The 23,528-nt window shown below is 45.4% G+C and overlaps 2 protein-coding genes across 3 annotated transcripts in view; one reads left to right on the plus strand and one right to left on the minus strand.

Moving 5' to 3' along the window:
• The window catches only part of LOC147689172 (intraflagellar transport protein 70A), a 232,294-nt gene extending 214,934 nt beyond the window's left edge, over positions 1-17,360 (minus strand). Inside the window, exons 1-3 of one of the 2 annotated variants that reach the window (XM_086942064.1) lie at positions 17,193-17,360; positions 3,431-3,496; positions 2,406-2,615 (exon numbers count right to left, since the gene is read on the minus strand). In XM_086942064.1, coding sequence (XP_086798190.1) covers positions 2,406-2,615; positions 3,431-3,496; positions 17,193-17,246 — 330 coding nt within the window. In that variant the 5' untranslated portion in view covers positions 17,247-17,360. Of the gene's footprint in view, positions 1-2,014; positions 2,128-2,405; positions 2,616-3,430; positions 3,497-17,192 lie in introns of those variants that run through there. The other variant, XM_086942065.1, reaches the window with a different exon arrangement.
• A 998-nt stretch (positions 17,361-18,358) lies between these two features.
• NPHP3 (nephrocystin 3) overlaps positions 18,359-23,528 on the plus strand; it is a 123,939-nt gene continuing 118,769 nt past the window's right edge. Inside the window, exon 1 of the mRNA XM_086939875.1 lies at positions 18,359-18,493. The gene's annotated coding sequence lies outside the window, so the exon portion shown is untranslated. The remainder of the gene's footprint in view (positions 18,494-23,528) is intronic.

Below are 23,528 nucleotides of genomic sequence, written 5' to 3' on the forward strand. Positions count from 1 at the left end.
AAAGTGAAAGATGCAGGCAGAATCACAACTGAACTGGAAATCCTTCTTGTGTATAATAATGGAGTTTTGTTGAACACTGATATGCTGTTTTCTGGCAACTTCAGAGGTGGCAGAATATGTCAGCTCTACATAGTAAAGTGTCTTAGCACATTTAGTTCAGTGTGAGCATGTATTTACGTCATAGAATCAGCAATTACCCAGTTCCTATTGATAATGATGGGGATGCAGTTGCCAAAGATGAGTGGAGGGCGTGTTTTACAGAGTTGATGGGGTGGAAAGGTTGAATGAGTAGTTAGTAGGCAACTAGATCCTAACTGAGTTTATACAACTATCAAGTCGTAATGTTAGGGCTCTAATCAGCCTTTCCTCCACTAGGTATTCAGACTCTATCAGGTTCTTAGTTGTTGAGGGAAGAGTGGCTAAACCAATGTTATACCTTCATGTTGAAGTATCAAGGTATGAAGTATGCTATGGCACTACTGTGTTTACTATTGGATCCCCTTCTAAGTGCAGTCCAACAATAAATGATGGTGTTCAAGAAGCGATTGAAGAAGGTTTTGCATAATTTAGATCTTGATCTGATGGATCTACCTCTGGGTTTCTGCCGTTTAATTTTGGTTGATGCTCACATTACAGTTTGATGACTTGAGACCTTGGATGGCACTTATTACGGGACCGCGCGCTTGAGGAAGCCTGGGTGTCTACTTCAGTAGCATTTGTGTGAAGTTTACAGGATTTTCAATTTAATCATGGCTGTCACTGCAAGCTATGGGGGTCTTTCCAATAACTTTGTGTGATCCTCTCGTTTTAAGTTAAGAATTGGAAGATAATTAAAAATGGTGTGGAGTAGGAGCCCTGTTGTAAACTGGTTCCTTCGACTGATTTAGAGATGGGGCAATCATCAGGTTCCGAAAGTGGGGTCTTAGCTGGCAACCTAATCAGGAACATTTGACCAGCAGCCCACCAACCATAGGACAGCCGCACGTAAAACATCAGAAGACCCAACACATTGAAGGCAGGCCTTCCTGTATGAGACAGCCATGCAAGTTAATGGCCCCTGGACGCGGACACAAAAATTCTGGCAGATCAGGACAAATTATCTTTTTTATCTCAGAAACAAATTCCTGCTTGGAGGCTTTGTTTCTGAGAAACAAAAAGAAATGCCAAGTGGGCTGATCAAGACATGGCCTGTCTCCCAGGTTTCCATTGTATTATTTAACAAGTGTGCTACCACACTATATTGACAGAAGCATTCGGACACAAGTGGCTGCCAAGCGATGGACAAAATAACTTGCAATTTATGGATTGAAGGGCATTGAACCTCTAATGAGGCCCTTAGTGAGAAAATATGTAACCTTAACTTAAACTAATATGTTGGAAACCGATTGAATGTAAATTTTGCAATTTTAATTGTCATATATTTTGTGAAAATGCTTTATTTAAATGAAAGTGCCCCTAGCAATTCTATTCAAGAAATAACATGAAAAAGGGTGAATACAACTTAAGACCTGCTTGCTATGATTTGACAGCTGCATAGTACATACTTCCAGGTCAACCCAAACACTGTATCACTACCATGAACAGGGAGAGCACTCACCTTGGAACTTGCTCAACATGCTTGTAGAAGTCTTGAATAATTTAATATGATATTGGTTTTTAATATAATAAAAGAGTATGCGGGCTTCATCCCGTATACTTTGCGTCTACTGACATTTCATTCCCCCCTGCATTGCATACACAAGCAACAAGATAGATGGAAACGGCGAAAAGGCACTGCAGTGTAGTAAAAGTGGGCAGGGCTACAGGGGGCATCCTCTATAAAGAAAAAGAGAAGCAGAGGCTAAGGGGGGTTCGCTCCATAAAGAAAAAATAAAGCAGCGGTACGGGGGTAACACTCACATAACATAAGACTAGCAGCTACCCAGTGCATCCGCCCGGCAGCAGCGGAGGCCGCTTTTTCTCCCACCTGGCAATTAAGACCTGGAACACCATCCCCTGCACCTCAGAGCCTCACCATCGCTCCAACAGTTCAGGAAGGACCTCAAGACATGGATGCTCAACCAATAGGAACAGGTAGCGTGATCCTGCAGCATGATCCCACAGCTCCACGAGACCATCACGGGTGAAGCAGCAGCGCTATACAAATCCTGACTGATTGATAACAAAAACAAAAAAAAGCTGACCATGGAAGGCAACTTTCACATATGGATTATGGTCTTCCCAAACATAAATAAATATTTGCATGCCATTCTTCCATAGCAACAAGAGTGGCAAAAAAAAGGTTTTCAAAAGAAATAACAGAGATAGAGAGCAGCAAGGTAAACAAGCACATATAGAGGGTGTTGGTTAATGTCCTGCAGCAAAATATCAAAAAAATTAATTATAGGTGACATTTTGTTTCCTACCTTGGTATGATATGCTGGGCTGTCCAAGAGGAATGTTGATTTCATTGCCTCTGGATACATGCAGGCCTTGTAAAGAGCCTGGGAATGATATAACTTGTATTCTTCCACTTCTGGATGGATGTGAGTTAGCTGTTCGTAGCAGTCTGCTGCATTGACAAAGTCTTGCATCTGGTAATAGCAATAACCAAGAAGGGAAAGTCCAGCCCTAGACTTTAGAAAGCAAAGTGAAAAGATTTCAAAAGTGAAAGGAGTACTAGATAGTTTAAACTACTTCATGTAATTTACATTACAGCAAAAGGTCAGTGGAATTGGAAAGGATATCAAAAGGATTTTTAGACTTCTGGAGGATGGGATACTCCATCAAAACGAGGTGAATATCCCATATGCTGCATTCCAAATGAAATAGGCTATTTTGCACTTGTAATACGGCAGAAGGACATCCAAATCCTTTGTGACTGAGTATCTGATCAGTGAGGCTCAAAATAAGGCCCCGGGTTTTGAATTTCATGTCCTCAAGAATGGATAACACCAGGAGAATAAATAGCTGTCAAATTGAGTGTTGATCATTTTTGCTACCAAAAAGGCAATTCATTTAGTAATCTTGATCAAAACCAATGGATGAATCTACATATAGCTGTCAATTCAAATCAATTTACAATGATCAAAACAAGTAACCAATTTGGATCTTATATTGTGCCAGACGAAGCCAAGGTTTTGCTGTCCTTCCTATAACTGATTTGGAATCACTTGGTAGAAAACATCACAGCTGTCAATACTTTCAGCATCCAGAATTCAATGTGTGGTGAAAATGTTCTCTGTTTTATCACAAAGTACCTGTCTTATATCAAGGATCAATACAACATATTCAAAGCTGCTCTCCTTTCAGGTAATAAAAATTAAGGAGCAACAGTTGGTCTACGGGAACAATTTCACTCGAACGATGAGGCCATTCAAACTTCACTTTATGACATGAAAATCGGTTTTGGCACATTTCAATGACACAAATAGATGAAACAATGCTTTACCCTTGGCTGTTTCTGAAGCTCATTACTGAGAATCTGTACAGCTTCTCCATATCTTGCATCTTTTATCTGGAAAACAAAAAAGACCAAAATGCAATAAAACATAAATAGGAACTGGGTCGGTACTAGTAAGTGATAAACATCCACAAACGCCTACCCATTTAGCACTGTTGGTTTGATTTGAGACCCCCTTCTCCAGTTATAAACTACAACCATCATGAATTTGATATCACTGATGCACACCACCTCCAGATGACAAAGGCAGGGGAACACCACGCATTCCTTGCCTCTGCATTGTCACACTGTTTGGTGATAAATCACAACAACAGATATCTGCAGAGGAATAAGCACACAAACACGGGTTGAACCAAAGAGTCATGAAAACCAAGATATATAGGATCTTCCGCACCCGCCCAAATCCACTGAGCCACAACGCTCTTAGCCGGTACCAAACCTGGCATAAAAAAGGCAACTGTTCAGATTAAAATAATACATGAAGCACAGTGCATTGTAGTACTTTACCCCTCCCGGGCTTCAGCGCCCAGCATGTCTGCAAAATGTTCAGGGGGATCGACCTTCGTTCTTGGGAGCAGTTATGTCGCTCATCCTTACCCAAGCCTGGGGGCCGAACAGAAGTGCCTCAATCTCTCAGGGCACCTCCACCTGAGGTATATCTGATCAGATCTGGTCTGCTCTCAGAGTGAGTTGACGTTACTGACTATCAATGCCCTCGCGCCTCCCTCAAAATCTCAGGCTCTCCACATTCAGTGTCCCATTCTGCTGTACCACCGCCCTTGTTGCTGAGCTCGATGCCTTCCTGCCTCTGTTGCGTCTCCTTTCCACCATACCCGTTTGGTGCTGCGGCCACTCCCCCGGTCCCCTCACCACCTGTGCTGGTATCTGGCCTTTCCACAGATCTCCAGCCAGGCCCACAACTGCTCTGGTGTTGGAAAGAATTGGCAATGCCCATCGTGTAGGACTTTGAGTTTTGCGGGAAAGAGCAGCATATAAGTGAGACCCATTGCCTTCAGTTTTTGTTTGACTCCAAATGACTGGTGCAGGTGCTGCACCCACTGCGTGTAGTCCAGAAAGATACAAATTGTCCGGTTCACAAAGATAGGATCCCCTGTCTGACGTACCGTCTGCAGGATAACGTCCCTATCCATATTATTGAGGATCCTGGTACTCACCGCCCTTGCTGGCCCCTCCAGGTGGCAAGGTGGGCATTAATGCCCTGTTGGCACGCTCCACCACAAAGACTGAGGAGAGGGCAGCGCCCAGCAGCACCCTACTGATCTACTGTTCCAGAAAATGTTCTGAGGCGGCCCCCTCAGGAAATCCCAAAAAGAGCAGGTTACAACAATGGGAACATCCTTCCGCATTCTCCACCCGCATCTCCAGTTTTTGCGTTTGCATCATGAGCATGGAAACCGCAGACCGGAGGGTAACCATCACCTCCTGAAGCTTGTGCACCTGTTGGTCTGTCGCCAAGGAGCGCTCTGCCACCATTCGCTGGTCGGACCTTAGTAGATTCATGTCCATAGGGACGGTATACATTTTTGCCAGCACCTCCGTTCCTGAGGCTTCGATTGCCACCAGTATCTGCGCCCCCGTAGGGCCCTGTAGCTCGTGGGGTCCCCTGTGGTCCATCAGGGGGCCGCCACAAGACCCATGGCTGTATATTGATCCATTTTTGTTTGGGAAGCAATCCGTGCGTTTGTGTCCTTGCCCATCTTCGGAGGAGCTTTCAGCCCAGCAGAGGTCCAATTAGCAGGAAGTCCACCACAACCCCTAGGGCCAGTCATCTGCAGTGCAATCCGACCACTGACAACTTTGTGCTCCAGGAGGCACCAGTCCAGTTCCAAGGGCCTCGCCGATCACTCCACACAGGTGTCCCAGAGCACACCAAGGGGGTGGAGGGTGTGGCGTGTCCACCCACACACTACTGACAGTTTCTCCTAGGCACTCAAACACTCCTTGTCCAGGAGTCCCACTCGCACTGTTCGTGTACTATGGCCACTAGATCCATGCAGGGGTTTTTTCCTCAGCACACTGCGGGCCTCAGTCTCCCTGCTTCAGTGCACAAGGCGGCTCTTAAAAAGATCACAGCGGACACAAGAAAACAAGGAGGGGCCCTCAGGGAGCCGCGCCATTCCAGCCAGTCAACTGCAGATTGTCGCTCCATCTCCCTCCTTCTCGCAGCCCCGTACACAATCTATGTCTGCGCCCCTCAGGTGTCTCTGGCCTATGGGTGCTGCTGTGCGACCTGCACACTGCCTCCTTCATGACAGATATGCCCAATGCAACAGTCAGGGGGAAAAGAAGAAGAGGGGGGGGGGTATTCACAGAGCCCTCAAGTCGTTATACTCCGTGCCAGGTCCCTAGTACTGGCCTCTGCCACGACAGTCAAAGTTGGACACTACTTCGCGTCTGGTAGATCTGCTGGGGGGTGGAGGAGGGGAATTTGGCAGTGTTGTGGCAGGACGGCTAAGGATGATGCCATTGGGCAGGCAGCACCCGCTTCATGCTGGCAGTCACCCATCTTGCCGGCCACGCCCCTACCACATTATAAAATAAAATAAGCAGTAATGAACCCAAACGCCGCTTTGCATATATCAACCTACCTCAGCATACCAGAAAACGATATCTGATATTTTAAATTGATTTTCTACTCATCATCTCCCAGAAAATCTCAAACTGACACACAGAATCCCTCTTTCACCATCAGCATTCTTCAAACTTCAGACATCAACATAATACTCTGCATCCAGCAATACGAAAAGATATAGCTTTCTTAGGTCTCAAAAAGAAAAACAGAATGGTCAAAATATCCTCCAGGTCATCAACTGTCTGACTGAAGGAGTGCGTGCGTGTGTGTGTGTGTGTGTGTGTGTGAACACAGCAGTGCTCACTTTGAAGAGGACTGCCTTTAGGCACTTTCATTAAAAAGACATACTGAGGTCAGAGAACATTCTGGGGAAACAAGGGGGAGGTTAGGGTAAGGCCACACTACCACTTCCCCACAAAGACGCAGAGCTAGGCAATCCACTAGGACTAAAGGTTACGGTTTTAAACAGTTGTTATCGGCAAAAACACAGCCTAGAGATTTTCTCGCTTCTCCAGGATGGCACCATGGACATCCTGGCAGTAACAGAAACCTGGCTAGAGGACACCTCACCCCGGACGTTGTAGCTGCCCTTCCTGTGGAATACAATGGCCTATGGCACAACAGGCAGGAAAAGACAAGAGGAGGGGGCGTAGCCATATTTTACAACAAATGGTTAGCTATGGATAAGCTAGCTGCAGAGAGCCGTGAAAGTGCGGAAATTGTGGGGGTAAAAATCTGCTCCAAATCCTCCTGCTTGGCACTTCTGGTGGTGTATCTACCCCTCCGGTCGACCCCTAGGGTCAATGAGCTATTCACGGAACTTGTCCGTGATTTAAGCTCATGATACCAACGACTCCTGGTGGTGGGGGATTTTAATTACCACTGGGACAAGGCAACCAGAGAGTTACATGACAGGAAGCTATGACCACGATGGGGCTGCAACAACTGGTTGACTCTCCCACCCATGACAAGGGGCATAACCTCGACCTCATTTGGACCACCCAGCCAACAGATAGCCTGACAGGCATTAGTCCTTGTGCCTGGTCAGACCACTCGCAGATCCGGTGCTGGGTGCCGCTGACTAGCCGACCAGCACAACCCTCCCCCGGAGTGGAGAGTGGTACAAGGTTGGAATAAAATCGAGGAAGGCAAGCTTGTGGGTACGCTGCATAGTATCCCACCTAAAAGGCAAGGGAAAGGGGACCTTGATCAGGAGAGTGAGGCCCTCACCTGCAAAGTGAGAGAGGTCATAGATAAGGTAGCCTAGAGACAAGCAAAAACAGAATGGCCTTTCTGATAAGGACTAAGGTCCTTACATTCAATTTGCAGTAATGAGCTCACCAAGACCAGAAGCAAATCAAACTGTCCAACAGCAGATCATTACAAAATAGGATTCATTTTTTATTTTATTTCTTTTTAAATAAATATACATTCTTTTACACAGAAAAATTACAGCTTAAATAACACAACATACACATGGCAGTACAAAGGCGGTTGTATAATTAGATCACACCCCCATTCATCCCTTCACACATCCAAAAACGACTCAAATATCCACATACATTCTACAGTCATTCATTGCATCAAAAATGATTCAAACACACTCATACATCCTTCATTCACCAAATACATATCAAACTGCAGTTTCCAGATCTTAACTCTTTCGACGCGGATGACGGAAGCGCTCCGTCATCAGCTGCGGTGGCGCTGCGCTGATGACGGAGCGGTTCCGTCATGGCCCGCCCGCCGCTCATGCACGGCGCGAATTCCGCGCCTGCGCGGAGCGTTCTATTGAGCGGGCCGGGCCATAACGGAACCACTCCGTCACAAGCACAGCGCAACCGCGGCTGGTGACGGAGCAGTTCTGTCACCAGCATGCGGCCGCCGCTGTGGTTAAACAATGAATTGGGTCCTGAAAGAATTTCCCAAAGACATATAGGAGATTCGATTAATACATTTCAGGACAAGTCTGTATGTATTTGGTGAATGAAGGATGTATGAGTGTGTTTGAATCATTTTTGATGCAATGAATGACTGTAGAATGTATGTGGGTATTTGAGTCGTTTTTGGATGTGTGAACCGCCTTTGTACTGCCATGTGTATGTTTTGTTATTTAAGCTGTGATTTTTCTGTGTAAAAAAATATATATTTAATTAAAAATAAATAAAATAAAAAATGAATCCTATTTTATAATGATCTGCTGTTGGACAGCTTGATTTCCTTCTGGTCTTGGTGAGCTCATTACTGCAAATTGAATGTAAGGACCTTAGTCGGGCCTTTTGTATCAGAAAGGTCATTCTGTTTTTGCTTGTCTCTAGAGTATTTGATTCCCCTGCTTGTCTGTCCTATATTTGCTCGCTCAGGGGTCCCCTTGTTTTGCATTGGTCATAGATAAGGTAGCACCTGCCAGTAGGAAAAGAGTTAGAAACAAGGGCAAAGGGGCCCCCTGGTTCAATGAGGACCTGAGGGGAAGGAAGTAAGCCCTTTACCAACATGAGAGGCTATGGCGCAAATCATACAATCCAGTTGCGCTTGCAAACTACACAACCATGCTGGCCACATACAAAAAAGCCATCATGACTAGGAAGGCCGAATTTTATGAGGCGAGAATCACGAAGGCCGCTAATCAACAGAAAGAAACCTTCAGAATCCTGAAGGAACTTAGCCAGAAACTAAAGCAGAAATCCATTCCCAGTCCGGTAGATTGTAATCAGTTTCAGTCCTTTTTCCTCCACAAAGTCAGGGAAATTTTAACTAACATTCACAATACACCGACTAATCAGTGCCCCCTGGATCTGGATTTAGCCCCTCGCGCCCCCAGTAAGCAGCTCACCTCTCTCCCAAGGCTGGACCATGACTCCTTGTCCCAACTGATGGACAAGTGTCAAGTCAGGCTCACCGGCGGACCCCTGCCCCCCAAGGGTGTTCCGAATTGCCCTACCTGGAATAGAGAGGGCGATCCTTGACCTGCTTAACCGATCTCTGGAGATGGCTTGTGTTCCTGCTAAGCTTATGGAAGCCAGGGTCATCCCCCTATTGAAAAAACCAGGGGCAGATGCAGCCAATCTTAAGAACTATACGCCCATCTCCTAGCTACCCTTCCTGGCGAAAGTAGTAGAACTACATGTTCTCAAAACACTGTCGCTCTTTAATGAGGAACAACAGCTACTCCAGGTACAGCAGGCAGGCTTTGGGGCCCACTACAGTACAGAGCTGGTGATGCTGTCAGTGCTGGACAAACTCAGACTCACAGCCGGCAACAGGAAGCTGAGCGCCCTGGTTTTACTTGACCTATCAGCGGCGTTCAACAGGTCAGTCATGCCCAACTTCTGACCTGGATCTCAGAATTGGGTATCCATGGGCTGGCACATCGATGGATTGTGTCCTTCCTGTCGGGTCGGTCTCAAAGGGTCCAAATGGGTGAGCTGGTGTCTAATATCGGCACACTCAGCTGCGTTGTTCCCCAGGGCTCAGCGCTGTGCCCTCTTCTCTTGAACATCTACCTCCAGCCACTTGTGGCCACGTTGGTCAGCATGGACTGCCAAGTTTTAACTATGCAGACGATACTCAAATAATTCTTCAGATTGACAATTCTTCCCAGGCCCACGCATGTGCCCAAAACATACTTAGGTACACGGTTAACTGGATGACAGCCAATTCGCTTAAAATCAATCCTGATAAAGCCGAGGTCCTTGCCATTACTACCAAAAAAAATCTGGAATTACATGTTCTGGCCACAAGAGATTGCTACTACCCCAACACCAGTCCCAGTTGTTTAAAGCTTAGGCATCAATTTTGATGCCAAACTTTTCATGTCAAATCAGGTTTCCACCGTGGTTGGGACCTGTGTGGGCTTACAGAGACAACTACGGAAACTAGCCCCACTCCTCTCATTTGCCACATTACAGATGGTCGTGTCTGCAATGAATGTGTCACGGCTGGATTACGTCAATGCATTATATAGTGGTCTCCCCGAGAAACTGATCAGTAAACTACAAGTGGCCATGAACGATGCAGCTAGGCTGATCTTCAAGCTCTCAAGACGGGTGAACGCTACCCCTTTACTACAGCAGCTGCACTGGCTTCCCATTAAACAGAGAGCTAGGTCCAAAAGCCTCTGCATCGCCCACAAAGCCATTCATGGCCAGGCCCTGTATATATATCAAGGAGCGCCTAGGAAACTATGTGCCGGGACGTACCCTTTGGTCCTCCGAAGCAGGCCTACTGGCCTGCCCACGGTTAAAAACAACATCTACAGGCAGCAGAGCCTTTTCTGTATTGATCCCTCAAATATGGAATCAGCTACCTGAGAGCATACGCAAGGAACCCACACTACTTTCTTTCAGGAAAAGACTCAAGACACTTCTGTTCATGGAGGCTCTGGGCACAGCATAAGCCCCTCTGAGTGTTGTACATATGACTGTTGGCGGGGTTTAGCCACTGTCTTGCAGCCCTAAGAGACCTGATTGTGATTATGCTCTCTATATATCTCAGTTAACATAGCATAACATTAATATAAAAACTCTTCACAGATTATCCAAAGTCTATATTATCTGCAAAGAAGGGGGGCTTCACCTCCAGGCTCCCCAGTAAAATCAATAGCTACTGATGAGCAATTCAAAATCTCCTGCATCTCGTTGTACCTCTTCTTATTAAATAGAAATCCTAATGAATTTTAACATCTATACGACCAACGTTTGATTTTGTGCATCAGTAAAATTGCATACAAAATAAAGGTAACCTCTAAAAATGCCAATCATTCCAGCTGGAGCAAGATAAACTAGTCCAACAGTCCCCACCTTCTCTCTTTCATGTATCACATAAACTAAAGCAAGGCAACTCTCATCAGAAGTCAACGCAACTCTAGTGCAAGCAGGTGAATTTCCATCTAGCAAAAACCCATGGAACTTCAAGCTCATTAAGTTATTTTCATTTACTTGCTATTCATAACCACACCAGTTTCATGCATGTTTTCTCTATTCAGCAAACACAAGGAGATGAAGGACGGAGCGCTGAAACTTTTCAGACACTCAGCCCAGTCACAGATCTGAGTTGAATCCGTCATCCTTCTTTAGCTCACTCTGCCACCCCAGTTCAGGCACAGCAATATGCAAATCAGTCTTGACCCTGTGCCTCATGGGAACAGTCCTGCCCGAACTGCAAAGCCAGGTCTTCCCTGGACCGGAAACAAGCATCCTTGGATCGTTTTCAGGGTAACACGATGTAAGAACGATGATGGATTCAACCCAGATCTGTGACTGGGGATGAGTGTCTGAAAAGTTTCAGCTCTCCGTCCATCAACTCCTTGTTTTTGCTTTGTTTTCCCTACTCGTCAAGTGAAACCCACAAACCTGTCAGTATTTGAATAAATAGCTTTCTTATACTTGCTTTGATATTTTAATTGCTTGCCTTTAGCTTGTAAAATGTGCTTTTAAATGGTTTTGCTAAAACAAAAAACTCAAACATTACAACACAAAAAAACTACACTTTTTCACGTTCCAATCCCTACCCATTACATCCTTTATCCTTTCCCACACCATTCGGTTTCAGATTCTAACTAGACTCGTTGGTTTTGATGTAGTCCATGGACTTTGAAGATGTATGAACTGTTTTAGTGTTTCAATTTACAAACTTATACAGTACAGTGCGGATAGCTTAGCCATATCCAAAACTCATTTCATAAACAAATCAACCAAAAGGGGGGCATTTCTTGTTACCCATAAGCATGCCATCATCTCACCTCTTCTCAAATTAGCCCCAGCAACTTGTATAGTATAACCAACTAAAGGTCAATACTCACTTGCACACCACTCTGAGAGTCTCCAAAAATATTATTTCCAGACAGATTCATACTCACGGTAATATCCACTGCATCCTAGCTTTACTAAATTCTGACTTCTACCAAAGAACGCTACAGGCAGACCAGCTAAAATCTGGCACAGTTTTCTGAAAACAGCTAGTGAAGGTGTATAGTATGTGTGCTAGTACTGTTGGACCACAGTGCATAATGTTGCACTCTAGACCACCAGATACTGCTTCCTCATCTCTCAATAGCTGCAGACGTCTAAGACAACTCCATTTAATTGTTTGGTTCTCACCCATTACACCAATCTCATAAACTCATACTCGGAGAATTTCCATCAGTTACTTTCAGACTTTTTATGGAGCTGAGCATAACTTACCTACAGAACTGCCCCAAAATACATCAACAACAAAAATACAACATGTTACAAGCATCCAAACAAAATCTGCTCCAGTTTCCCAATCAAGCAGGCATATCATAGTAAAAGGAACATAGCTGTGGAACTCACACATTCAGAAAAACCTACGACCTCATCTTTTCTGAATTTCAAAGGGCACTCAGGCATTAGAGTCAGATGTATTTTGCGGCAAATGCATTTGCATAGCTACACTATGCAGCAATCCAAGTGATCCTTCCAACTATCAGATAATATCCAAAGGCCCCTCTCATTCAAATGAATTAAATCAATCAATCAATCAATCAATCAGAGCATTTATATAGCGCGTTACTCACCCGGAGGGTCTCAAGGCGCTTGGGGAGGGGGGGGGGGGGGGGGGGGGTGGGAGGGAGGTCCACTACTGCTCAAACAGCCAGGTCTTGAGCTGCTTCCTGAAGACGAGGTGGTCTTGAGTCCGGCGGAGGTGGGTCGGGAGGGAGTTCCACGTTTTGGCGGCCAGGTAGGAGAAGGACCTTCCTCCTGTGGTGGTTCTTCGGATGCGGGGGACGGCAGCGAGGGCGTGGTTGATCGAGCGGAGCTGGCGTGTGGGAGTGTAGAAGTTGAGGCGGTTGTTGAGGTATCTTGGTCCTTGGTTGTGTAAGGCTTTGTGTGCGTGGTTGAGGAGTCGGAACATGATTCTCTTGTTGACCGGGAGCCAGTGCAGGTCTCTCAGGTGTCCGGAGATGTGGCTGTGTCGGAGGATGTCGAGGATGAGTCTTGCTGAGGCGTTCTGGATCCGCTGGAGTCTCTTCTGGAGTTTGGCCGTGGTTCCGGTGTAGAGGGAGTTGCCGTAGTCCAGTCGGCTGGTGACGAGGGCCTGGGTGACCGTCTTCCTGGTCTCAGTGGGGATCCACCGGAAGATCTTGCGTAGCATGCGCAGGATGTTGAAGCACGATGAGGAGACGGCGTTGACTTGTCTGGTCATGGAGAGGGAGGAGTCCAGGATGAAGCCCAGGTTGCGTGCGTGGTCTGTAGGTATGGGTGCGCTACCCAGGGCGGGGGGCCACCAGGAGTCGTCCCAGGAGGAGGGCGACGAGCCCAGGATCAGGACTTCCGTCTTGTCGGAGTTCAGTTTCAGGCAGCTGTTCATCATCCACTTGGCTACGTCTGTTATCCCTTTGTGTAGGTTGGCTCTGGCGGTGGCGGGGTCGTTGGTGAGGGAGAGGATCAGCTGGGTGTCGTCGGCATAGGAGATGATGTTGAGGTTGTGTTGGCGTGCGATGGCCGCGAGGGGGCTCATGTAAACGTTGAAGAGGGTGGGGCTGAGCGAGGAGCCTTGAGGGACGCCGCAGATGACTTCGGTGGCTTCTGATCTGAATGGGGGGGGAGGCGGACTCTCTGTGTCCTTCCGGCGAGGAAAGAGATGATCCATTCTAGGGCCTTCTCTTGGATTCCGACGTTGCCGAGGCGCTGCACTAGGGTGCGGTGGCAGACAGTGTCGAAAGCTGCAGAGAGGTCTAGGAGGATGAGGGCCCCAGTCTCCCCGTTGTCGAGCAGGGCCCGGATGTCATCAGTGGCTGCGATGAGGGCGGTCTCGGTGATGTGGTTGGTCCGGAAGCCAGACTGCGAGAGGTCGAGGGATGAGTTTGTCTCGAGGAAGGCGGCCAGCTGCTTGTTGACGGTCTTCTCGATGACTTTGGCCGGAAACGGGAGGAGCGAGATGGGGCGGTAGTTTTTTAGTTCGGTGGGGTCCGCTGATGGTTTCTTCAGTAGAGCGCTGAGTTCGGCATGCTTCCAGTTCTCCGGGAAGGTAGCAGTGTCGAAGGAGGTGTTGATGATGTCCCGCAGGTGGGGTGCGATGACGGAGTCGGCCTTGTTGAAGAAGTGGTGAGGGCAGGGGTCGGTTGGAGATCCGGAGTGGATGGAGTTCATCGTGCGTAGGGTTTCCTCGGTGTTGATCGGGGTCCATGCGCGGAGGGTGGTGGTGGGGGGTGCTGGTGCGGTCATGGGGTGCGTTGGCTGTGTGCTGAAGCTGTTGTGTATGTCTGCGAGCTTGTTGTGGAAGTAGGAGGCGAGTGAGTTGCAGAGGTCTTGCGATGGGGTGATGTCGTTGTTTCCAGCGCTGGGGTTGGAGAGCTCTTTGACGATGTTGAAGAGTTCCTTGCTGTTGTGGGCGTTGTTGTCCAGTCGTTCCTTGAATGCGGTTTTCTTGGTGGTGTGGATCAGTTGGTGGTGTTTTCGAGCGGCGAGCTTGAGGGTGGTCATGTTGTCTGGTGTTGGGTCTCTGCGCCAGGCTCTCTCGAGGGCTCGGCAGTTCCTCTTGGAGCTCTTGAGTTCGTCGGTGAACCATGGTGCTTTCTTACTGCCGGTTCTTCTGGGCGGGGTCCTTAGTGGGGCGAGGTCGTCTGCGCAGTTGCTGATCCACTTTGTGAGGTTGTTGGGGGCTGGGCTGGGGTTCGCTGAGCTGGCGGAGGGGTCCTGGTTCAAGGAAGCGGCGAGATGGTCGGCTGTGATCTTGTTCCATCTTCTGCGTGCAACCTGTTGCTGGTGGTGGTGTATCGTGTTCTTTCTGTAGCTGAAGTGGACGCAGCTGTGGTCCGTCCAGTGGAGTCCGGTGGCGTGGCTAATGGAGATGTCCTTGCTGGAGGAGAAGACGGGGTCGAGTGTGTGTCCGGCGTAGTGGGTGGGGGTGGTCACCAGCTGCTTGAGACCGAGGGTGGGAGGTTGTCCAGCAGGGTGGCGGTGTTGCGGTCCTTGTTGTTCTCCAGGTGGAAGTTGAGGTCCCCGAGGAGGATGTAGTCAGCGGAGGGGAGAGCGTGCGTGCTACACCTTATCCTTCATCTCCTCCTTTAACCTCAACTGCTACAACACTGCTGATGACATTCAGTGATGGGCAGGACTGTCCTCTCCAAAATGGCTGCGGTACTGCTGCAATTACAGCAGTTCACTAATCTCCCTCTGAAACTGCTGGTTACATTCTTTTGCACACTAGACTAGGTGGTGCTGTCAAAGTTACGTTAGCCCACAGACAAAGGGAGGGCTGGGAGCCCTCGATTATAAGCACTAATACTTAGTGACACAGCTGCAGTGGGAAAGTCACTGGTATGGTCATACTGTCAATTATCCGTGCAAAAGCACCACGCTGCAGATCTAGTCAATGTATATAAAAAAATGCAATAAAGAAATATTCTTAACAATTACTGCTGATAACATGTAAATCCCATTCAAGGCTGGAACTACATTGTATCTCCACTCCTGTGCCATCAACTAATGCCTTCACTCAGATGACCTCTGGTTGCTATTAAGCCACCTCAATCTAAAGATGCCAAAAACTTAGATGCTGGAAATAATCAAACTATCACCCATCAACCATCTATCTACAAGAACTTGGTCCACCAATAAACCCTAGACAAAAGAAAGCAACCAAGCACTGATTAAGCAATCCCTCTTTTTTAACGCAGGAAAATGAAGATATCAAATTAAATTTCTACATTATGTGACCCCTGTGTAATGTTTTACCTTGCCTGGGTTTCCGTCAATGCATAAAACATTTGAGCCCTTCTACAACTACTGCTCAAGGTACATAGAATACAGAATGCAGTTGAAAGGCAACTCATCAATCTAAACGTCTGGGCTCAGAGCTGTCATATCTTTACCCTGTCTTCCTGTGGCTAGATGTATCATCTTCAAAGTAAGGTGTATCACACATTGAATCATCAACGGCACTGGACCATTCTTTCTTCAACATAAACGCCGCACCTCTAAGCAAGATTGCCATACTTTTATTTGGCCCCACTTTCCAAAAGTTTTTTACTGGCTCTTTATCTGTTTGGATAACAAAGCTCTAGAATATTTAATTTCAGAAAGCATTAAAAACTGGCCTATTTCCATTCACTTAACTGAACAATACAGACCAGTTGTAAAAATGGTATGCATGCCACGCACATGCACATTCATTTTCACACTTGCTACAACACTTTGTGCTTATGCACAGCTACCAGTTTGTTGAACCCTGAACTGAGCATATCTTCGATCTTCACACACCTCACCTACCACCGCAATAGGGGTCAAAGTGCCATCCGTGTACTCCAAAAGGGCACTATGAACCCAGTGTAAATAGTACCGCTTTGCAGCATAGTGTGGTATAAGAAGCGTTATGTACATTACTGTAATACAAAACATTTAAATAAAAGAACTCATATGTTATTCATTGATACCTTATATCTGCTATGCTGTTGTGAGCAAGTAATATTCCACTACCACTGCGACTATTTTATTGAAGATGGTACAGAGCAGGCACAATTGTTTAGAGATGCGGGTGGGAACATTTTGCTTTTGGTATGTGTCTTCGGAGAGGACACGTTGGCCAAGCCTCGGCTCCATTAGTCTCCCATGCATTTACAAGACATCAGATTTTGCCAACCCTAGAACTTTTATGCTGAAGGGTGACTCACTAAAAAATGTGATTTTAATCATGTATATGTTTTTGCGAATTAAATAAAACGCGTCATCATTTGCGTATTTGTTTGATGAATTCTTTTTTCTGCATTTTTGTGTATCGTTTTACGGATCAATTTATCGACAATGCTTAGGTCGGGGTCCCCAGCTAATGACTCAGTGGAAAGTCCCCGGACTCCAATAAGAATTCAGTGGGGTCCCCGGGTTCCATCAATGATTACTTGGGTGTCCCCAGAAGCCAAAAGGTTGAGATCCACTGTTCCATGCTGAATAAAGGGAAAAGAGTAAACAAGCACGTCTGTTGCCTCTTGGCCTCAAAGCAGATGCTGATGTGGGGTGGCGCAGGTGCTGCTTCCTCGATTTTCTCAAGTTTAAAGGTGAATAACAGCAGATTCTGCTTTTCTCAGTTGAAGTTAATAAACAGTAAAGAGGCTTGCCAGGCGTAATCCTCTGCTGCAAGGTGTGAAACTATCCACCGGTAAATGAATGATTGAATTGCCTCCCCCTTGGCTTCTCTTACCAGTCTGTAGATAGTTGCCGTGTATTCGCCATCCTTAATCTGCATGTTGGCCATGGCCGGGCACAGACTTCACCCGTGGTAAGAAGAGCTTCATTCGCTGCAGGCGCCGAAAGAGCCGTCGGTCGCCAAGGAAACATTCAAGGCGCTTCTTGGGCTCGCTTGACAACCAACCGGAAGTAAATGTCCGGTCTGTCACAACACTCTGAAACAGCGGCCACAGTGGTAGTATATTGACTTGCCTAACAAAATGCTTTGGAGGAGCGAGTCGTGGTAAACAAATGGGTAGCGCATAAGAAAATGATATCTTAAAATATATCGAATGCCCTTTTAAGCAAGAGAGAATTCTAATGTTCAGCTTACAATTTAACCTAACATCCTATTCTACCAATTAAAGAAAGTGCAAACACCATTGACTGCTTTCTTTAACATTACGTTTAAATGTTTCCTTTTGCTGTTTCGAGTTTACGGTACGTTAATGATACTCTCGAGATGCTCCAAGATGGCGGGTCTCTAACCTGCAAAACGACTGGGATACTTGAAAATCTATCACTCCCCGTATAGGTAGATAAGGCGCCCATCTTGAAAATGCATAATTACCGCCTGTCAGATGGCACTATCATGGGCAATTTACCAGCGTTTTTTTACTTTTTGATTCATCTGAATAAATATGTTATTTTCTATCCAATTGAAATTGGTACATTCTCGTTTTTGTAGTATTGTGCAAATGCGATTCTAGCTTTTTTATTAACTAAATTTAAAACGTAGTTACGACCTTTACCTCAAAAGGTGCGGCTCGCGGGCTTCGTTGATCAGGAAATATCTTTAGGGAATTAAGTACAATGCTGTAAATTACAAAAAAATATATGCGAAGGGTTTACAAACTGTGGAAGTATTGAGTGAGTGGCTGGTCCTAGAACTGTCAGAATGCCCAGATCGGGTGCCTCTCAAATATATTTTAACACGCCAGTTCCGTTCGCTACGAAAACTGGTGCTTTTAGCTTTTTTTGTGAATTTCCTTTATAGAGGCCTCCATGTTGTTGCCCTACTATAAATGTTGTCACAGTCTTTCCTCCTGCGATAGGTTCACACTTCAGGAGGGCCTCCATCCACGTTGCCATGGAAATAAAAGGGGGCGAAGGACTCTTTCATAGACATAGAAGAAATGATGCGGGGCGTCTGCGTTAACTCGTTCACTTCTTTTGCACTGGTCCTATGCTTCACAGCGGATCTCCCTGGGCGACAGAATGGAGAAAGTGCACCGTTACTTTGTTGCAGGGTTGCCACGAATCATCGCCTGCTGTGTGAGTATTTGAATAGCCCAAATCAGGGACTTGTGACTACATGTTGTTAAAGCAATACAGAGAACTACCTGTAATTTGGATTTGTTGGACTTATTTTTATATTTTTTTTTCAAACCTGCCTGTTCTATAGTCCCTGGAAGACTGTACAAAACTGAATAGTTTTGTGGGATTATTCTTTATCCTGCAATCAAACGGTTCTACAGAAACTCTACCTCAAGATTGGAAAATATTGTTTTAATGTGTGTTTTGTATTAGTTCTATAAATCTGAAGCAATACTGATAGTTTGCAAGAAAGTGTTAAAAGCGGTTCTTATATGAATACTTAATTAAAATAATGTTAACGATTATCCAGAGCTCTTTGCAGTACTTTAGCGTGCAGCAGCGCCTATCGCATTTCTTCAGAAAAGTTATGCCTTGATTACTTACTGGTAATCTTCATTACACAGCCACACTTTTCTATTCCCAGTCCTTAACCTTAAAGTTTATCCTCTCGAACACAGGTGTCCAATAACCAGATAGATTAAAAAACCTTTACTTCATCCACACTGAAGGTTCCTTAGAGCGTGCAGCTGCAGAGGTCATTGGGACCGATCACCCCTCTGAAAACTGATAAAATGAGTGACCATGGGGTCAAAAATGAAATATACAGAAGCATCTCAGTTTAATAAAGGGTTGTTGATGGGCTCTCACATAATAGTCTAACTCGCAGCTCCTTTGAGCGTCCATTGTAATGCTTGTCGCACACCCTCTGTGCTCTGGACTAAGCCTTCTCCAGTTGTTTTGGTGAGGATCTCGAATCTCTTGTTCGGTTACCCCATGGCAGTCATCACCATTGTGTGCATAATCAGTTCAGTTCAAATCTTTTATTCGATTAAACATTTTGTTAATCATAAAAAGTACATCATATTTTTAAACACATCGTCATTATTATTACAATACGATTTAAAAAGTATGAAAAGGGGAATACACTTAAATTCATCTACATAGTTAATACAGATTTTCAAAAAATTTAGGTCTTCATTTCCAAGGCTCTACGAATTTTTAAACATGATTTCAAGAACATGGCTAAATTCTTTGCCACGTATTGTGATTCAAGCTGTTGTAATGCTAAAAACGCCGGGCGACAGGTCCTCAACCCCATCTGACGCAACACTGGAAGGACCCAGCGTTTACGTGTTTCAACGTAGAAATAACAAAACAACACTACATGCATAGTTGTTTGAGAGGAGACCTTATCACATGGGCATTTTTCCAGCTCGTGAGACCAGTTTAACGTATTTGGAAAAGTGACCAATCGAAAAAACAAATTAAAATGGAACCTGGTTAGTAGGTATTTTTCGTGATTAGATATATGGTATGTAAGGTAAGGCTGTATACCTGGTGACACTTGGACCATCATAATATGAGCATTGGATTGCTTGGGTGCTTCGCCAGACAGACGAAGTTCCCTAAGATGGTTAAGACATTGACACTTAAGGGTTTTTCTGCTTATCTCGGTGATGGATGATGGCTCAATGACATATTGAATAAGATCCAGATCTTTCAGGAAGTTGACCACATACGCCAACCATGGGATGTTTTTCCAGGATGACAACCCTAAGCATTCTAAGATCAAAGCACGAGTAAGATGACATTCTGGCTTAGTCCAGATACGGTGCCATAGGAGTATTGGTTGACATTTGATGTAATCAGCTAGATAGTCAATCCCAAGCTCGATGTGACATCCGTATGTGGGGGCACTTTGTGGGAGGGCCAACAGATATTTAGCAAAGCCATTTTGAATTTTTTGCAGTTCCGCCGTGTTTACATAGCCCCATACACCGGCTCCGTATGTAGCGATGCTCTGACATTTGGCTTGATAGATTTTAAGTAATACAGGTGGGGTTGGTTTACCCATTTTTCTAGAGAAAGAGACAAGGGCAGAAGTAGCTCGTTGGTAAAGCAATTTTCTAGTTACCAGTGCCCTTTTCCATGTTAGCTGATCATCTATTAAGATTCCCAGATAGGGGTATTCCCTGACACGTTCCAGTTTGGATTGCTCAATGCAGAGGTGTTTAGAACTTCTCACTTTGGGCCCTGTTTGCATGACAAAGGTCTTGGTCTTATTCACCTTTAACCCAAGTGAGAGCATGTAGTTACAATATTTATCCAACTGTTTCTAGAGCTGTGCTAGGGTCCTAGCAAAAATTACGGAATCGTCAGCATAGAGTAGTGCTGGAATAGGGCGATGGTTGATAGTAGATAAGTCCTGACTCCCTTCTAGCATGGCTGCTTCCAAACCATTGGTGTAAAGATTGAACAGGAAGGGAGCCAGGACACAGCCCTGTCTAACTCCGAGGGTTATTGGGAAAGAGGATGTTAATTCTCCACCTATGCCAAATCTTACGCAAGCAGAGGCGTCAGAATAGAGCTCGCGCAGACATTTAATGAGGGGAGGGTCAACACCCAACTCCTCCAGAATAGACCACAGCTTGGCGTGTATTACACAGTCAAACGCCGCGCTAAGGTCGACGTAGACCATAAATAGATTGCCCCGTTTTACTCCCACATACTTTCCTATTAAGAGTGTCAGGTTTAAGGCCTGTTCAACAGTGCCCAGTCCCTCCCGGAATCCATACTGGAGGTCGGTAATGATGTTCTTTTCTGCCGCCCAATCCTGTAAGCGATCAAGAATTAGGCGACCCGCAACTTTACCCAGTGAATCCAGGAGGGAAATGGGCCTGTAGCAGGCAGGGTTATTTCTTTCACCTTTTTTAAAGATTGGAAGAAGTATGGAGGAGGACCAAGACTCCAAAAGGCCAGTGCTTAACACTGCCGCCATTAGCTGGGTTATGATTGGGGACCATAAATCGATGTTAGAAATAAATATATCAAGCGGGACACTGTCTGGACCAGGAGCCTTTTCAGTTTTTGAGGAGGATAATGCACTTATAACCTCCCCCAGGGTGAAATGTAGGTCAATTGGGTAAACCCCTTTTTTTAGGACGCAGTTGTTTGGTTGTGCTGTGCAACGCTAGCCGAGGGGAAGTCGCTAAAGATCTTAGAAAAGTGAATCACCCACTCGTCCGCAGTCACAGCTACGTCTAGATGTTGATGTGAGTTTACCTCAAGCAAAAATGGAGATTTGACTACCTGCCACTACCTGTCCTTAGTGTGGCAACTCTCATGTAATTGTGCCCACAGTTTGCGCTTATGCTCTTTTTTACAGCTAATTTGGGCCTGCTTGTATTCAGATCTTAATTTAGCTACTTTGTCCTTGTCTCTAGTTGGGTTGTGAAGTTCTTTCTTTAGGGCGGTTAAGGCTTTCCGACATGCCGTGTTAAACCATCTTGGCTCTTGATGGTTACCTGGTTTATAAGTTCGAACTAACTCATTCTGAATGGCTTTCAGGATTTCTCCGAAACTGGAAATAATTAGCTCAGGGGAAGAATCCTCCTCAAGACAAATATTTATCCATGGGAGTGCCTTAGTTATGACCTTACTTGATGTTACTAGAGGATCAACCCTAGACCATTTCACGGTGTAACCATTAGTTCTATCCATACTCAATGTTTTTTGGGTCAATAAACTCTTCCTTATAGGATGAGATACGTTCGTAGATAGCTTAAGTACAATGCTATTAGGAAAATGATCGCCTGAAATTTCCGTTCCTGTAGAGAACTGGTAGAGTGTACCTTTTAATGAATAAGAACACAAAATAAAATCTATGGTGCTAAAACAACCCCTACCGTGAAAAGTAGATTTGAAATCCACGGGAGGGTCTACAAGTTCGTTGGCATACAACATTTCTAGAGACATTAAGCTGTCATTAAGGGAGTCTCCTACGAGGGAGTGGGTGAAGTGTGTCAACGGGCAATCATTTTCGTCTAGAAGGCCACAATCAGTTTTCTTGTAATTAGGACACACTTGTACATTAAAATCCCCTCCCCAAATTACATTACACAATGTTGGTAAATGCTTAGCACGTTGTTCACTTCTAAACAATGTAATTGCCGACACAATTTTCATGCATTCTACCGGGGATAAATTATTATAGAAATTAATAAAGATATATGACGTACCGTATTTAAAAATAACCGAAAGAATTTGATAATTCAGAGTAGTACTTAATATGGAGATTTTTCTTACTGGTAGGTTGTTTGAAACATATATAACAAGACCCCCCATAGGTCTGCCATGTACTGATGGGCAGGCCGGAGAATGAAATGTTATGTAGCCTTGTATATGCAATGGGTCGATTGTCCAGGTCTCTTGCAAACAAATTATCTGATGTGTGGTAACAAAATCCAACCAGGATGTCAATAAAATCTTGGTTCGAAGACCTGCCACGTTCCAAAACAGTATAGATACTAGCTGGATCGACGAGGTTTCATTAATAGGTGCAGGTCTTCCTTTTTGAGGTAGAATTTCTAAGGGTGCACAAGGACCAATGTTAGGGGAGGAGGGCAGAGTTTCACCTTGTTTGGCACTTGTAGCAACGGAGCAAGGCAGGATATCAACACATTGATGAAAGTGTACAACCACTGTATCAGTTAAAAGTACTATAGTTTGTGATGGCGACACTTTGATCGGTAAACTTAGAGGTTGGGAAGGACTTGATGGCATCAAAGGTGGTAAGCCAGGTGGGGGTAAATTCCCATTATCAAAACCAATGACTGATGATGGTCAGTCCACCATCTTCAAGCAGTCAAACCTGTTGTAAGTAGAAACACCCCTCCAATCAGGAAATGGCATGGTATCTCTACCACCTTGTCCCGACCAGTTTGACCAATTCGATTTACTATTCCAGTTTCCTACCTGGGTCCAATTCCACTCAGGGCCTGGTGGTAAGGATTTAGCTGGAGGATAGAAAAAGGCTAATCTTTTCGTACCGATTCCTTCAGGAGACGTTTGAGGCCCCCATGAAGAAATGAGCTCAACAGTTTGGGGATCTTCAAAATGTATTATTATGCAGTCTCCTGGGATCAGTTTTGGCTCCTTCCCTACCCAGGGGACTCTGCGAACTGAAACTACTCTATTGTTAGCATAAGGCGGA

The sequence above is a fragment of the Lissotriton vulgaris genome, chromosome 10 (assembly GCF_964263255.1).
Source record: "Lissotriton vulgaris chromosome 10, aLisVul1.2, whole genome shotgun sequence".
NCBI classification, from domain to species: domain Eukaryota; kingdom Metazoa; phylum Chordata; class Amphibia; order Caudata; family Salamandridae; genus Lissotriton; species Lissotriton vulgaris.